This window comes from Amborella trichopoda, chromosome 13 (genome assembly GCF_054954075.1).
Source record: "Amborella trichopoda isolate Santa Cruz 75 chromosome 13, AtrichopodaSantaCruz75HAP2 v2.0, whole genome shotgun sequence".
Lineage (NCBI taxonomy): Eukaryota > Viridiplantae > Streptophyta > Magnoliopsida > Amborellales > Amborellaceae > Amborella > Amborella trichopoda.
Genome location: NC_142348.1, coordinates 42,205,753 through 42,222,181, shown reverse-complemented (window position 1 = coordinate 42,222,181; position 16,429 = coordinate 42,205,753). Strand labels below are relative to the sequence as shown.

Sequence of the window (16,429 nt, the reverse complement as noted above, 5' to 3'; positions counted from 1 at the left end):
TTTTATTTTATTTTTTGCTTAAACCTATCCATACATTTCTACTTAGAATTCATGAAATCCACAAGTATCGCCAAGGCCCCAAACCCAAATGGTCGGAGCATAGTATACGTGCTCTTTTTTAGTTAGTTTTGACCAATGGTTTAAAAAAAGGATCGGTGACTTGGATTGGGTTTCCAAAAAACCGATTCGGATCGGTGAATCGGCGATCCGGATCAGGAATCGTGTGAATCGGTCAGAATAAAGCTTAAAAAAAATCCTAAAAAATTATAAAAATTTATTATAAATATTGTTTTTTAGGAATTCAATAAGAAATGAGGGTACTCCATTAAGAATTTTCATGTTTTTGAATGAATATGCGAATATTGATATGTTCTTTCCCTGCATGAACCGCCATTCAGCTTTTAATTTACATCACACAAAAGGATAAACATATAATTATCATGGAATAAGTATATCAACATACATGGACTACAATAAAGCATAAAATTAGTAACATATGATCTAAAAATAAAATGATAGACGACGTTATTGTTTTTCTTGGTCACGCTGGTGCCATTGATTGAATTCGTTTAACAATTCATTGATTCGATCTAAAAACGAATCATCGATGTTAGCAGGCGTCTGACTATTCCCAAATCCCTGAGTGTTGGTGTTTTGTTGTGTTCCCAATCTAAAATCCCCGAAGATTGTCTATCCTTCATGCTCACCTGCACTGTCGTGCTCATCCCTACACTGTTGCTGTTGGGACTTGATATGTGAATAATATAGCCGAGATAGGGTGGCCTCAGAATCATCATCTCTCTCATTTTCTCTTTGAATAATATGGATTAAAAAAAAATAACAAATTTAAAAAAAAAATTGATCATGGATTAAAAAAAAAAATCACAAATTTTCAAAAAATTCTATCATGGATTACAAAAAAAAATTCGATCATGGATTAAAAAAAAAAAAATCACAAATTTTCAAAAAATTCTATCATGGATTACAAAAAAAAATTCGATCATGGATTAAAAAAAAAAAATCACAAATTTTCAAAAAATTCAATCATGGATTACAAAAAATTCGATCATGGATTACATAAAATTCGATCATGGATTACAAAAAAAAAAAAAAAATTCAATCGTAGATTACAAAAAAAGAAAAAAATAATTCGATCATGGATTACAAAAAATTCAATCATGGATTACAAAAAACTCTATCATGGGTTACAAAAACAGCAAAAAACAAAAAATTCGATCATGGATTACAAAAAAAAAAACAAACATTTCGATCATGGATTACAAATAAAAAACAAACATTTCGATCATGTATTACAAAACATTCGATCATGGATTACAAAAAATTCTATCATGGGTTACAAAAAAAAAAAAAAAAGCAAAAAATTCGATCATGGATTACAAGAAAAAAAAACAAACATTTCAATCATGGATTACAAAAAATTCGATCATGGATTACGAAAAATTATATCATGGGTTACAAAAAAAAAAAAAATTCGATCATGGATTACAAAAAAATCGATCAAGTATTACAAAAAAATGTATCATAAATTACAAAAAAAAACAAAAAAAAAAAAAAAAAAAAAAAAAAAAAAAAAAAAAAAAAAAAAAAAAAAAAAAAAAACGTACGGGACTCGCCGATCCCGTACAGTGAACCGGCGAGTCGCTGTACAGAATCGTCCGGTTCTCTCCCGTTTTTTCGCCGACTCGATCCGTCTATGGCGATTTCCGAGTCGAACCGGACGAGTCCGGTTTGACTCGGCGTTTTTTTAAACACTGGTTTTGACACTTTCACGTAGTTTGGGCGTAACAGTGATGGACATTTAAATTCGATATAATATTATATGGAGAAAATTACATAATTATCTGTTTTATTTTCAATTATTACCAAATTACTTAAAACTTTTCGTTATTTATTATATGTCTGTTTAATGTACTTCATAACAAATTTTTTTTAAAAAAGGAATGAATATCTCATTTTGTGGTTTTTCAAAAACCGAAATAAACCCAAATTTGGTTTTTGAAAAACCGAATATCAAGGCCTATATCACAGGCAAGTTTCACATTCTCTCTCTCACGTTTCATCCTTGATTTTGGGGTTTTGAAAAACCGAATATCAAGGCAACAAAAAGATGCAATATTTGCAGGTTTTCTATGTGGTGATACTTGAATCAGGGCATTGCAAGGATAATGTTTATCAAAGCTGGTTGAGTCGATGGTGGACCAGATGGTTTTATCGGCCAACCTCGGAAGAGATAAGAGAGAGATCCTCCGAACCAATGTAACGACTGATGTGTGTTTTGTGGTCTCTATGGAGTAGACACCCATCATGAAAGCAGTGGATGTTAGGCTTTTTATATGGGCTTCTTTGTGTTTTGAGCTTTTCATATCTGCTTGAGAGAGAGATCTAGTTGGGCATGTTTGGGTTTTGAACAATTAATCTTCAGAAAGAGACTTTTAGTTGGGCGGGTTTTGAACATTCTTGAGAGAAAAACACATGATCACTAGAAACCAGCGTTTTAAAAATCGCCGAGTCGAACCAGACTCGCCCGGTTCGACTCGGAATTCACGAAAAAGGTACCGGATCGGTTCAAAAATCGGGAATCGTCCGGTTCTAGAGAGAACCGGACGATTCCGCACAGTGACTCGCTGATTCACTGTGCGGAATCGGCGAGTCCGTGAAGAACACGGGTTGCACAGTGTTCTTCACCGATTTTTTCAAATTTGTCATTTTTTGATCATTTTTTTTGTTTTTTTCGGCATGTGATCTGTTTTGCAGGCTGTAAACAGCTTTATTCAGCTTTTTCAAGGATTAAATGGTGGAAAAATTGGTTGTTTTTGGATCAAGAAAAATTCGGGGTTTAGGGTTTCCGCCATTTCTGAAATTTCATGCCAAATAGGGCATGAATCTTTCAAAATTTGTAGGCATATTGATCTTAAAGCTGTGAATCAAAAGCTTTTGTTACTAATTTGTGATAATCGTTGAGAAAAACAGAGTTTTTTGGAGATTGAAGGCTTCGGTTCACAAAAACAGGTAAGAACTTTGGGTTTTTTTTTTTTTTCCGCCATTTGATTTATTTCACGGCATATTTTGAACAAAATGAGTTCAATAATTAGGGTTTTTAATCTTTATTGTGTCTAGTATGATTTAAAATTTTCAATTTTACGTAATCTGGTCAATTACAGCAAGAAATTTGATATGAACAGTGAGATGTCTGCGGAACCAAATTCCGCTGTTTTTTTTTTTTTTTTCCGCCTTTTGATTTTGTTTTCATGATATATTAGAAATAATGTGTTAAAAATTGAGGTTTTTGATTCCTTATATTGTTGTTTATCAGAAAATATAGTCAATTGGATGTAATTTATTCACTTGGAGGTGAATTTTTGAGTTTAAATCGCTTATGTAAAAAGACTCTGTGAAGAACAAATTTTTTTTTTATTTTTTTTATTTTTTGTGTAGCCCATGATAGAATTTTTTGTAATCTATGATCGAATTTTTTGTAATCCATGATCAAAATGTTTGTTTTTTTTTCTTGTAATCCATGATCAAATTTTATTTTTTATTTTTTATTTTTGTAACCCATGATAGAATTTTTTGTAATCCATGATCGAATGTTTTGTAATCCATGATCGAAATGTTTGTTTTTTTTTGTAATCCATGATCGAATTTTTTGTTTTTTGTTTTTTATGTAACCCATGATAGAGTTTTTTGTAATCTATGATTGAATTTTTTGTTATCCATGATGTAATTGTTTTTTTCTTTTTTTGTAATCCACGATCGAATTTTTTGTTTTTTTTTATTGTTTTTTTTTGTAATGCATGATCGAATTTTATGTAATCCATGAACGAATTTTTTGTAATCCATGATAGAATTTTCTGTAATCCATGATCGACTTTTTTGTAATCCATGATCGAATTTTATGTAATCCATGATCGAATTTTTTGTAATCCATGATAGAATTTTCTGTAATCCATGATCGACTTTTTTGTAATCCATGATCGAAATGTTTGTTTTTTTTACTTGTAATCCATGATCGAATTTTTTGTGTTTTTTTTTTTTTTGTAACCCATGATTGAATTTTTTGTAATCCATGATCGAATTGTTTTTTTCGGTTCTCGTAATCCACGATCGAATTTTTTGTTTTTTTATGTTTTTTTTTTTTTTTGTAATCCATGATCGAATTTTATGTAATCCATGATCGAATTTTATGTAATCCATGATCGAATTTTTTGTAATCCATGATCGAATTTTTTGTAATCCATGATCGAATTTTCAGAAAATTTATGATTTTTTTTTTTTAATCCATGATCGAACTTTTTGAAAATTTGTTAATTTTTTTTTTTAATCCATGATCGAATTTTATGAAAATTTGCTGTACTTTTTTTTTTTATTTCTTTTTATCCATGATCGAATTTTTTGAAAAATGATGATTTTTCGAAAAGATGTGAAAATCGTGATAAAGTTTTGATTATCATGATGTATTAAACATTTAAACCCAATTTTTAATTTTTATTGTTTGAGTTTGCTGTAATTTTTTTTTTTTTTTTTCAAGATCGAATTTTTTGAAAATTGATGATTTCCCGAAAAGATGTGAAAATCGTGACAAGGTTTTAATTATCATGAGGTATTAAACCATATTTTAAATTTTTATTGTTAAAGTTTTTGTTGAAAAAATTGTATGTTGATGGATTATTTATGCAAAAAAATGCATGTTATTTTATTTTCAATACAAAACTGTATTTTTTTTATCTGTTGTTCATGGATTTTTTAGTTGGAATGACTGATGTTAGCCGGCTCTTTGAAGAATTGTTTTTATTATTAATTTTTTAATGCAAAAAATGTATGTTCTTGATAATTGAGTTGTAGCCATGTTTGGAGCTTACATTTTGTATTATTCTAAATGTTTGTAATTGATATGTACGAAAATATATAACAAATAACAACGAATATGACTACATGAACTACCGCAACATATTATCACTACATATAGTGATTATTTTTCTTTTTGAACTGTCAGGTTAATTTAAACTTTTTACATCTTAAAACAGTTGAATCATGTCAAGATCTACAGAAGACCCTACATGGCAACATGGGGTCAGACTTGATCCCAACAAGAAAGACAAAATTATTTGTAATTACTGTCAAAGAGTGATAAATAGTGGGGTACATAGGTTCAAGCAACACTTGGCAGGGGTTAAGGGAGAAGTTTTTGCATGCACTAGTGTCCCTAGTAATGTAAAAAAACAGATGGTGGCAATTCTTAATGCTAGCAAAGGTAAAAAAATTGCCAAACATAAGATGAATGAGGAGATAGCTAGTTTATATACACCATCAAGCAGGAATGATATAGAAAAGCAATATAATTATGACCTAGAAGAGCAATATAATAATGAGCTGGACATGGCCACAAGATTGAGTTTACATGAACAATATCAGAGGGAATGTGGGTTTAGAATGCCTGGTGGGTTTAGCTCAGACATGCATGGTGGGCCTAGCTCCGATATGCATGGTGGGCCTAGTTCAGATATGCATGGCGGGTCCAGCTCGAGCATGTATGGCGGGCCCAGCTCAAATATGTATGGAGGGGTTGGTGGCAATATGTATCAAGAAGAATCAGTTGTTGAAGAAATTGTTTCTAAGTTACCTAGGAGTGCCAGTATTGCAGGTCATGGTCGTAAAGACCCATTTCTCTCAAAGCCTAAGTCACAACAGATGACCCTAAAAGGCATGGTTAAAGGTACAAGAAACATTTTAGGGAGATATGTTGGTAAATGGTTCTACGATAAAGGGATTCCCTTTGATGCAGCCAATAGCCCATATTTTCCACCTATGGTTAGTGCAATCCAGAGAGCCGGGCCCGGGGTAAAACCCCCGATGGCATATGAGCTCAGTGGGCCAATATTAGACGAAGAGGTAGAGGAAGTTAAAAAGTGGATTGAAGAATATAAACAGAGTTGGCCAAGGACAGGAATTACTCTCATGAGTGATGGTTGGTTGAATAAAGTTAGCAAAAAGGAGTTTTTAAACTTTTTGGCCTATTCCCCAAAAGGTACAACTTTTTTGTCTAGCAAAGACGTATCAGGGACGAAGAAGGATGCAAACTTCTACGTACAACTATATGATCAGATAGTGGAGGAGGTGGGGGATAAGCATGTAGTCCAGTTTATTACGGACAATACGCGTGCATGTGTTTCTGCGGGCAGCAAGTTGATGGATAAGAGGAAGCATCTAGTATGGACCCCGTGTGCTGCACACAGCATCGATCTTATGTTAGAGGAAATCGGTGAGATCAAAATTGTGAAGGAGACTCTAGATGAAGCAAGGTTGGTGTCGAGATTTATATACAACCACTCGAAAATATTATTTCTGTTTAGAGAACACTCTAAGAAAAAAGAGATAATCAGGCCTGCCATAACCCGCTTTGCGACCGATTACTTAGCTGTGGACTCCATTCGACAATCTGAAGGTGCATTAAAGAGATTGTTTACTTGTGAAGAGTGGTTAAATGACCGTCTCTCGAAGTCCAGTACCGGTATAAAAGTGGACAACATAATCTCAAATAGGCTGTTCTGGTCTCGATGTTCCAGTGTTGTAGAGGCCACTGCCCCTTTGGTCACGGTGTTAAGAATGGTGGATGCTGATAAGAAAGCTACCATGGGTATCCTTTATGAAGGTATTGAGAGGGCGAAATCAGCTATTGGGGAGAAGTGTAATTTTGCTAGCAAAGTGATCGAGATTATAGAAAAGAGGTGGAACACCAAATTCGGACGTCCAATTCATTATGCTGGTAAATATATATTTATATCATTACAATGTTTCAGTTTAAATCATTTTTTTATGAAATTGTAAATGACATTTTTCTACCTATATATTTTTTAGGTTACTACTTCAACCCAAAATTTTTCTATTTAACACCTGAACAACCCCACAAGATTATGGAAGGGGTCAGATACATTATTGCAAGGTTGGAGAGAAGCCATCTAAACCAAGTAGCAGCAATACAATATGTATTATTTAATGTTTGGGTAAGAACTTCATTGAGTTGTTATATTTGTGAGGAATAATGCACTAAAACGTAATATATTTGTTTTAGCTTGCTATGTATAGGGATGCTATAGGATCCTTCGGAACTAGACTTGCCAGAAATTCTCGAACTATGATGGATCCAGGTTATCCCCTCGCTAATATTTTGTTTATTCATATATTTAATCTTATGAATTGTTCTTGCCCTTACAATGCTTTTTACATTTTAATCCAGCTGAATGGTGGGAGATATATGGTACTGATGCACCTCACCTAAAGAGGATAGCAATCAAGGTGCTCTCCCAGACATGTTCTGCTACTGGCTGTGAGCGCTACTGGAGTACGTTCCAATGGTTGCACACTACTAGGAGGAATCGACTCGCTTCTGAGAAGCTTCATAAACTAGTCTACGTTCATTATAATTTAAACCTTAGAGAGCGACAAATAAGAAGGAAGCCTGAAGACTATGGGCCGATAGACTTAGACACAATATTTGTCACAGACACAGCAGACCGATGGGTAGTAGAAGAGGAGGAGCCAGTGTTGCACAAGAGAGCGTTCCTTGAGGCTATCGGTGATGAAGATATTGAAAAAAGTGATGAGCGGCATGAAAGAGGAAGCAGCCAGCCAATGTATCCACAATATGTCGGTGATATTGCACCTAATGAGGGAGAGTGGAAAGGGGGTCTAAGAGAAAATGAGAGAGATGATGATTCTGAGGCCACCCTATCCCAGCCATATTATTCACATATCGAGTCCCAACAGCAACAGTGTAGGGATGAGCACGACAGTGCAGGTGAGCATGAAGGATTGACAAGCTTCGGGGATTTTGGATTGGGAACACAACAAAACACTAACACTCAAGGATTTGAAAATAGTCAGACGCCCGCTAATATCGATGATTCGTTTTTAGATCAAATCAATGAATTGTCAAACGAATTCAATCAATGGCACCAGCGTGACCAAGAAGAACAACAACGTCGTCTATCATTTTATTTTTAGATCGTATGTTACTAATTTTATGCTTTATTGTAGTCCATGTATGTTGATATACTTATTCCATGATAATTCTATGTTTATCCTTTTGTGTGATGTAAATTAAATGTTGAATGGCGGTTCATGCAGGGGAAGAACATATCAATATTCGCATATTCATTCAAAAACATGAAAATTCTTAATGGAGTACCCTCATTTTTTATTGAATTCCTAAAAAACAATATTTATAATGAATTTTAATAATTTTTTCGGATTTTTTTGAAGCTTTATTCTGACCGATTCTGATCCGGAGCACCGATTCGCAGATCCGGATCGCTGATTCGCCGATCCGAGTCACCAATCCGGTTTTTAAACCATTGCTAGAAACTAAAAGGGCTCACTGAGGAAGGAGAGAGAAAGAACCATCGAGGAGGAAGCAGATAGATCAACAGTACAATTGGAGCAAAAAGGATCACTAAAACCAGATATGTGAGCTGCTCTCTTAAAAACCAATTTGTGATGCATGTCCTCATATTCGGTTTTTAAAAAACCGAATTTGGGCCCATTTCAACTTTTGAAAAACCAAAAATGGATAATTTGGTGCTTTTTTAAAAAAATCGTTATGAAGTCTAAAAACAGACATGAATAATAACGGAAATTTTAGATATTTTGGTAATAACAAAAAATAAATAGGACATTTATGTAATTTTTCCTATTTTATATAAGTGATTTCATGCAACATTTTCAAAGTAATATAATGAAACCCCTTCAAAATAATATTATTCTTTAAGTAATTTCATGCAACACTTTAAATTTATACTTTTATATCTTGATACACAATAGAGAAAAAAAATGCACCTAATTCTTTTTAACACAATGGACGTAGACCATCCATTTGAAATGGGTGGTATGATCAAGGCCTTAATGAGGCTCTTCTATTTTTCTATTTTCCCACCCTGAACTTTGTTGATGGCCTTATCAGCGTCAAATGCACACTTTAAAAGATAAAAAATTAATTTTTGAATTCTTAAAAATATTAAAGGCTTGGATTTTAACATCCAACCCTTGAAAGGCTGATATTTGGAGCAGACTTGTTTCGACTCTTTATAGGGTGCAAATTCAATTTGTTTTCTTTGGAATTGGTTGCAATGGTGACCGGGCCCAACCCCTATCCCCATAGGGAGGGACCAAATACAAAATGAAAAAAAATGAAAGAAAAAAGTTAGGGCCGGTACAAAGCCCAGCCGAACTGGGCCAGCACTAGCCCTAGCTTAGCCTCAGGCCATAGTTTGTGGTCCAGACTAACTTTTTTAGGGTGGGCAAGGCCACACGGCCCATTGCCAGTCGTGCCCTCTAGATTTTATCATAACATGTAATTATAGTGTAAAAAATTCGTATGCCAACTGCACCCTAAAGGAAAACATTTATATAAGGACGCAACCTTATAATGTAGAACTATAGATGCACCTTAAAAATCCATCGGAAAAGGTAATTTTAATGTTAAAAAACCCTTTGATTGATCATCTCGACATCGAGATGTATAACCATGAAAAATAAAAAGATATATATTAGAAATAGTGCATTTTACAATATTTCATCTACACAGGCCATTTTCAAAATTTTCATATGTTTTATAGATCTACTTGATTTTAACCATTTTTGAAATAATTAGATATAAAAACAAATTTTGCGATAATCCAAAAAAAAATTTACATCAAAATTATATACCATAATAAAATTTGAAGGTGAATCTTGCCTCTACAAGCATCCGTATGCCGCCCTCATCAAAAAATCTATTTTTATCTCTGATTATAAAATTTTAAACTCCGAAAATAAGTTAAAATCAAGTACATCTATGAAAATACTTGAAAATGGAAGTTATTGTTAATGTTGTTGTTGCTGTTATTATTATTATTTGTTATGCAAGCAAGAGATGATAATGGAAGGCGTGATTATTGATGTTAATGGCTGAATAAATTGATGTAGTCAATTAGATGTTTTGAATGCATAAACGAAGAAATCATAGTCAATTAGATGCTTTGAATGCATAAATGAAGAAATCATAGTCAATTAGATGCTTTGAATGCATAAATGAATAAATCAAATTACTCTTGGGGAAATTAGGACAACTTGTATACAGTTAAGTAATGTGAATAATGTGATTAATTTTTTAAATAATTGAGGATTTGATTATAACTCATGTTAATGACTTGCTAAATCAAATTAGTCAATTTCGTGTTAATGGCTTGCTAAATCGAATAATCAATCAAATGCTTTGAATGCATAAACCAATAAATCAATTTATTTTTTGGGAAATTATGAAAATATGTGTATAATTGAGTAATGAATAATGTGTAATTCGTCACTTAGAATTTCTTAGACGTTCACGCATGTTATCAAACATGTAATTAGAATTTCTTAAACATTCCAATATGTTAATTAAATGGATTGACGGGCGTACTCGCCAAGGTGAAAGCAACCCAACCCAATTCAGTAACCAACCAAATAAAGCCCCCAAAAAAAAACAATAATAACCACCACAAACATAGGGAACACACAAACCACTAGTACTCCTTATGCATCATCATAACACCAGTTCCAAGTTCCAACAAATGCTGAACCAGAGGACAGCTAAAACCACACACACAAGCAGAATGAAACCCAAGACATTACCATAGAGAGACACAGGCCCTTAATCACTCAATCACTTGGACAAAACAAGAACAGCCAAAACAAGAACACCGCAAAATGGGAGAGACGAGACTATGAAGTACCTATCATATCTCATACTCAATACTCATCCCCCTCATCTCCATCCTCGCCCTCGGCTGACTCGGCACCCACCTCTTCATAATCCTTCTCAAGTGCTGCCAGATCCTCCCTCGCCTCAGAGAACTCACCCTCTTCCATTCCCTCACCCACATACCAATGCACAAAAGCCCTCTTTGCATACATGAGATCAAACTTGTGGTCGATTCTGGAGAACACCTCAGCCACACTTGTGGAGTTGGAGATCATGCACACTGCTCTCTGAACCTTGGCCAAATCACCTCCAGGAACAACAGTGGGAGGCTGGTAATTGATACCACACTTGAAACCAGTCGGGCACCAATCAACGAATTGAATGGTCCTCTTTGTTTTGATGGTAGCAACAGCTGCATTGACGTCTTTGGGAACGACATCACCACGATACATGAGGCAGCAGGCCATGTATTTGCCATGGCGTGGGTCACACTTGGCCATCATAGAGGAAGGCTCAAATGCACTGTTAGTGATCTCAGCCACAGAGAGCTGTTCGTGGTATGCCTTCTCAGCAGAGATTACCGGGGCATAAGACGACAACATGAAATGGATGCGAGGGTAGGGAACCAGGTTGGTCTGGAACTCAGTCACATCCACGTTCAGGGCTCCATCGAATCGGAGGGATGCAGTAAGGGATGAAATGACCTGTAATTACAAACCATAATAATCAGTAAGTTCCCAGAATTTTTTTATAAAACTGCAAAAAGTGTCATGGTATATCTGCCATATAAACGAACAGAACAGACCTCAGTAAGTTTGGTCAATCAAAACTCGAGTATATGATTTAATGCCTAAAATAGTAAATGCTTCTAACGTAAGTTCTTAAACATCAGTGAACATATATCAGTGGAGACATTGGGTGCGTTACAAAATTCACATGTGGGAAAACCCGGCCACAGTGTGCAATTGTATGAACCAACTTTTTGATTTAGGGAAAATATCAACAGTAAAGATCACCTACCTAAACAGTAAATCAGAAATTACCATATCGTATTGAAACAGGATATTTTACACCTGGTAAAGTAAACTTATGTTTACCTGAGAGACAAGGCGGTTAAGGTTGGTGTAGGTAGGACGCTCGATATCAAGGGAGCGCCGGCAAATGTCATAAATAGCCTCATTGTCCAGGAGCACAGCAACATCAGTGTGCTCCAAGAGGGAGTGGGTAGAGAGCACACTGTTGTAAGGCTCCACAACAGATGTGGAGACCTGAGGAGAAGGATAGACAGTGAAGCCGAGCTTTGACTTCTTGCCATAGTCCACAGAGAGGCGTTCAAGGAGAAGAGAGCCAAGACCAGAACCAGTACCACCTCCAACAGCATTGAACACCAGGAAGCCCTGGAGACCAGTGCAGTTGTCAGCTAGCTTGCGGATGCGATCAAGACAGAGATCCACAATCTCTTTACCAACTGCAAAATCAAAAGACATCTATAAAGACTAGGAAGCACAATAGTCAAGTATGCACATGGAGAATGAGAATGATAGTAAAAGGAAAATTGTATAATGAATCACAATATAATCTCTTAATATCAAAATTAGATAATTAACCAAGATTCTCAAGCATAAATCCATTAAGTCTGGAATATAGATAATATTGAATCCAAAATAAGAATATTATTATATTTCAAAGTATAAAGGCAACAAGCACCTTGGAAAGAGTATGGTGTAAAGACATACCAAAAGATAAGCCAAAAAACAAGCTAGAGAAAGAGAGAGAGATAAAAATAGTTAGAGTGAGAGATGTAAAGTCAATTAGATCAAATCAGAGGTTCTCAATCTAATTAACATTCGCAATAAACTGTTTCCTAATATCGATTGGGAGTACAAAGGCTATATAGTTGGTGATGTGAGCAAGTTTGGGCTTACTTGTGTAGTGGCCACGAGCAAAGTTGTTGGCAGCATCCTCTTTGCCACTGATGAGTTGTTCAGGGTGGAAGAGCTGGCGATAAGTTCCAGTCCTCACTTCATCAATGACTGTAGGTTCTAGATCTACAAACACAGCACGAGGGACATGCTTTCCAGCACCAGTCTCACTGAAGAATGTGTTGAAAGCATCATCTCCTCCTCCAACGGTCTTGTCACTTGGCATCTGACCATCAGGCTGAAGCAAACAGAGAAAAAAAAAATCAATTCCTCAATCCATAATAAATAGATCACAATAAGAGCTTTACACAGGACGGTAACAAAAATGAAACAATATTTAAAATTTCTCTAGCTCCATTGGAGCAGTAACAAAATTGAAATAGTATTTAACATAGGAATGGCATCAAAACGGAAGATAGCAGCATTTATACACAGATTGGACATAACACCTTTGAAACTGTAAATGAAGGACTCCCAATGGAAAACAGAAGAAAGGATAGATGGCTATAACTTCCATAATCAAAATCATCATCAGAAGATGAAGAGAAATGTTATTACATTCAATTCAAAGAGATCCATTGCATACTAGAAAATGTTGATGGATCTGAAGATAAAATGATACAAAAAACACAAAACAGCAAGCATTTTACAGGAATCTGTAAATGAGAAAAATAAAAGTCCAGATCTGTACAAGTATGAGACAAAAACCAAAGAAAAGCAGCAATGCATAAACAGATCACCTTGATTCACAAAATGAAACACTAGATCTGATCAAATACCATGTAATTCAATGGAAATTGTCCAAGAAACTAGCAGATAATAAGAAGACTCAAGAACACCCCTTGATCTGGACATGACATACACAATTGCGCCCATAATGAGCAGATCCAACATCAAATGTTCAAAATTTTCACAAACATGGGACGCATAAACAAAACCTAGATCTCGACATGAGAATACAAAAAAAAAGCCAAAATAAAGCAAAACGAAAACTTTGAAAGAGTTTCAGAAGATTACCTGGATGCCATGCTCAAGGCAGTAAAGTTCCCAACATGCATTGCCAACCTGAATACCGGCCTGGCCAATGTGAATGGAGATGCACTCTCTCATCTTGAAAAGAGAGTTAGAAAGCGAGTTTAGAGAGAGAAGAGGGTAGAGAGAGAAAATGCAGAAATGGGAAGGAAAGGTAGGCGTTAGCAAAGACGCCTCCAACCAGATCCCGCTCAATGGTCAGACTCAAAACCTAAACCACTATTTTTATAGCCAAAAGTTGGGGACTCTAACCATGGTCAGTTAGTTAACCATGGTTGCCAGCTATGAGTAGGTGGGTTAAGGCGGGCCGGCACGCTACATGCGTACAATACACTATATATCACAGCACAGTGTATTTTGAACCGTCGATCAGGAAGATGAAGGGAAAAATACCCAATGGTGTATCACTGTGTATTGTTCGACATTTGTGCTACCTGTTTTTTTTGAATTGTTTTTAAAAGAATTGTTTGAAAATATCTGGTTCTGACGATTGGGACGCTCCACCCAATCGTGACTTTTATGGCAAGAAAGATAAAAATGCTTATTTGACAAAGAGTAGTCATTTCATGCATTGGTGTCTTTATTTTACTGTTTTACTCGTAAGAATCTTGACACGTGTGTAACGCGAGGTGCAACCCTTTAGGACCCTACTTAGCAACTCCATATTTAAAACATCATTTTTTTTTTAGAGCGAAAGTATATAAAGAGATATTACGTGGTTACGATTACATGCGAATTTGTGTCTTGCATTTATTTCATTGGCCAACCTCGAAGTTGAAAAAACAAAAAATTGAACTTTTTGATACACCTAAACTATCATAGTTCACATTAGATGGAGGTAAGTAATCGTGACATCTCTATATCAAAAATAAATAGTATTATTGTATACAATTCATTTTTTCCAAATATATTGGATTTTTTGAAATCCGTTAAGGACTCCAAGTTTTTCAAAATATTTTTAAAAAATTATATTTTTTTAATACAATATATAAATTTATATTTTATTTTATTTTCAAAAATCTTTTTTTTTTAAAAAAAATTTCACTATAATTTATTTATTCATAAATTTAATATTATTACATTTGATTTAAAGATAAGCACATTAACCATGAGAGTAAATTAAAAAGTTTGATTTAATAAAAAAATTTACTAATAAGTACTAATAAAAAAATGAAAAAATATCTCTATACTCTCCATTTTTAAGTTTTATATCTCAAGGTTTCAAAACATATATTGAGCTATAAAAATGGTGAGTTTTATATCTTTTAACCCCTTAAGCTAATTTTATTTCTTTTAAACTTATTTTTTTTACCCTAAATAAATATAGAAAAGACATATCTTTTTTAAACATCATTTTTCTCTCTTCACGTGATTTTCTTTAAATCTCTGTTTACCTATTTTCCCACTCTCTCTCTTCGTGTGTGTCTCCACCGTTTGAGAGACAAAGGGTGAATGTTAGAGAAAGAGAAATTTGGGACAATATATCACCTAAAAGAGAAAGAGTTTAGAATGAACATGTCTTTTTTATATTTGCTCGGGCTAAAAAAATAGTTAAAAGTGGATAAAATTAATCAGGGGTTCGGAGATATATTTTGAATCTTTGAGTCTATTAAGATATGAAAACAAAAAATAAAATGTACGATAATATTTCCTCTAAAAAAATTATACAGGAAGAAAAAAGCCAATATATTCCCCAAAAAAATTAGATGTCAAAATAATAGATAGAGCTAGATGAAGAGTAACTCAATGACAAATTTTTTTTCTTTAAATCTAAAGTGTCCTTATAAAGAGCTAGAGAGAGGTTCAATGTTGCTAAATATTTTGGCGGCTTGGATGAACCACTATTTCACATATGTGGGTCTTTGTATTTTGTTTTAGTTGATTGCAATCCCATACTGACTTTATTTTTTTTTTTTAACAATAATCTTATGTTTTAGTTTATAGTTCCTGTTTTTTACTAATGTAGTCGTTGTGGTTATGATTCTTCATGTTATTTCATTTTATGCTCACAATAAATGAATGATGTATTTTGTGTCCTCACAATAAAGTAAGCATTGCTATTGGATTTATTTGCTACTCTAATGATACTAGATAAGGCTATAAATTTATTATTTAATAGCTTTAATGTATCTATTCAATAGGTACAAATTATAATCCTATAGTATGCCATCTTCACATATTCGATTTTTTCACTCTGTTTTTTTAGCCAAATCCAAAATATTTACAATTCTATAACTTATCTTATTTTTTGGCGATTCGTATTTTTTACCCCATTTTTTACTCTAACCTTTTAAAATAAAATCGTTTCATTACTGATGTTTTAATTCGTCGATATGTTATTAGTCCCCGACTTGCTAACTATAATTAGGATAGTATAACAAGGCATTATGAATAACCTTGTTGTCCTCAGCATCATCGACGTTTTTTTTTCAACTATTTGAAGTTAGCTACAAAAATCCTTCACAACTATTTGAAGTCAACTACACAATTCCTAGTCCCTCATTATAGTCTATTACGGGTCATACCCTCAATAAAGTCATAAATTGTCATATTTTTTCTCACTACTTCCAACCATATCGTTTTGGGCCTACTTGAACCAACTCACACCTCCTATTGTAATGGGTTTGCGTTGGACATGATTATCCCATTAAGTTTACATAATCTCATCTTATCACCTATTGGAGCCACACTTAAGTTCTCCCGAATGTATATTTAACCCCATGATACGAATAGTAAA

At 34.1% G+C, this 16,429-nt stretch overlaps 1 protein-coding gene across 1 annotated transcript; it reads right to left on the bottom strand.

The window, feature by feature from the left end:
• Positions 1-10,546: 10,546 nt before the first annotated feature.
• LOC18442468 (tubulin alpha-3 chain) lies at positions 10,547-13,892 on the bottom strand. The gene is made up of 4 exons (XM_006852684.4): positions 13,678-13,892; positions 12,664-12,898; positions 11,836-12,206; positions 10,547-11,442 (listed from the first exon to the last, which is right to left on the bottom strand). Exons 1-4 carry the CDS (start codon positions 13,768-13,770, stop codon positions 10,786-10,788), a joined length of 1,356 nt encoding a protein of 451 aa, XP_006852746.1. The 5' UTR covers positions 13,771-13,892; the 3' UTR covers positions 10,547-10,785.
• Positions 13,893-16,429: the final 2,537 nt, after the last annotated feature.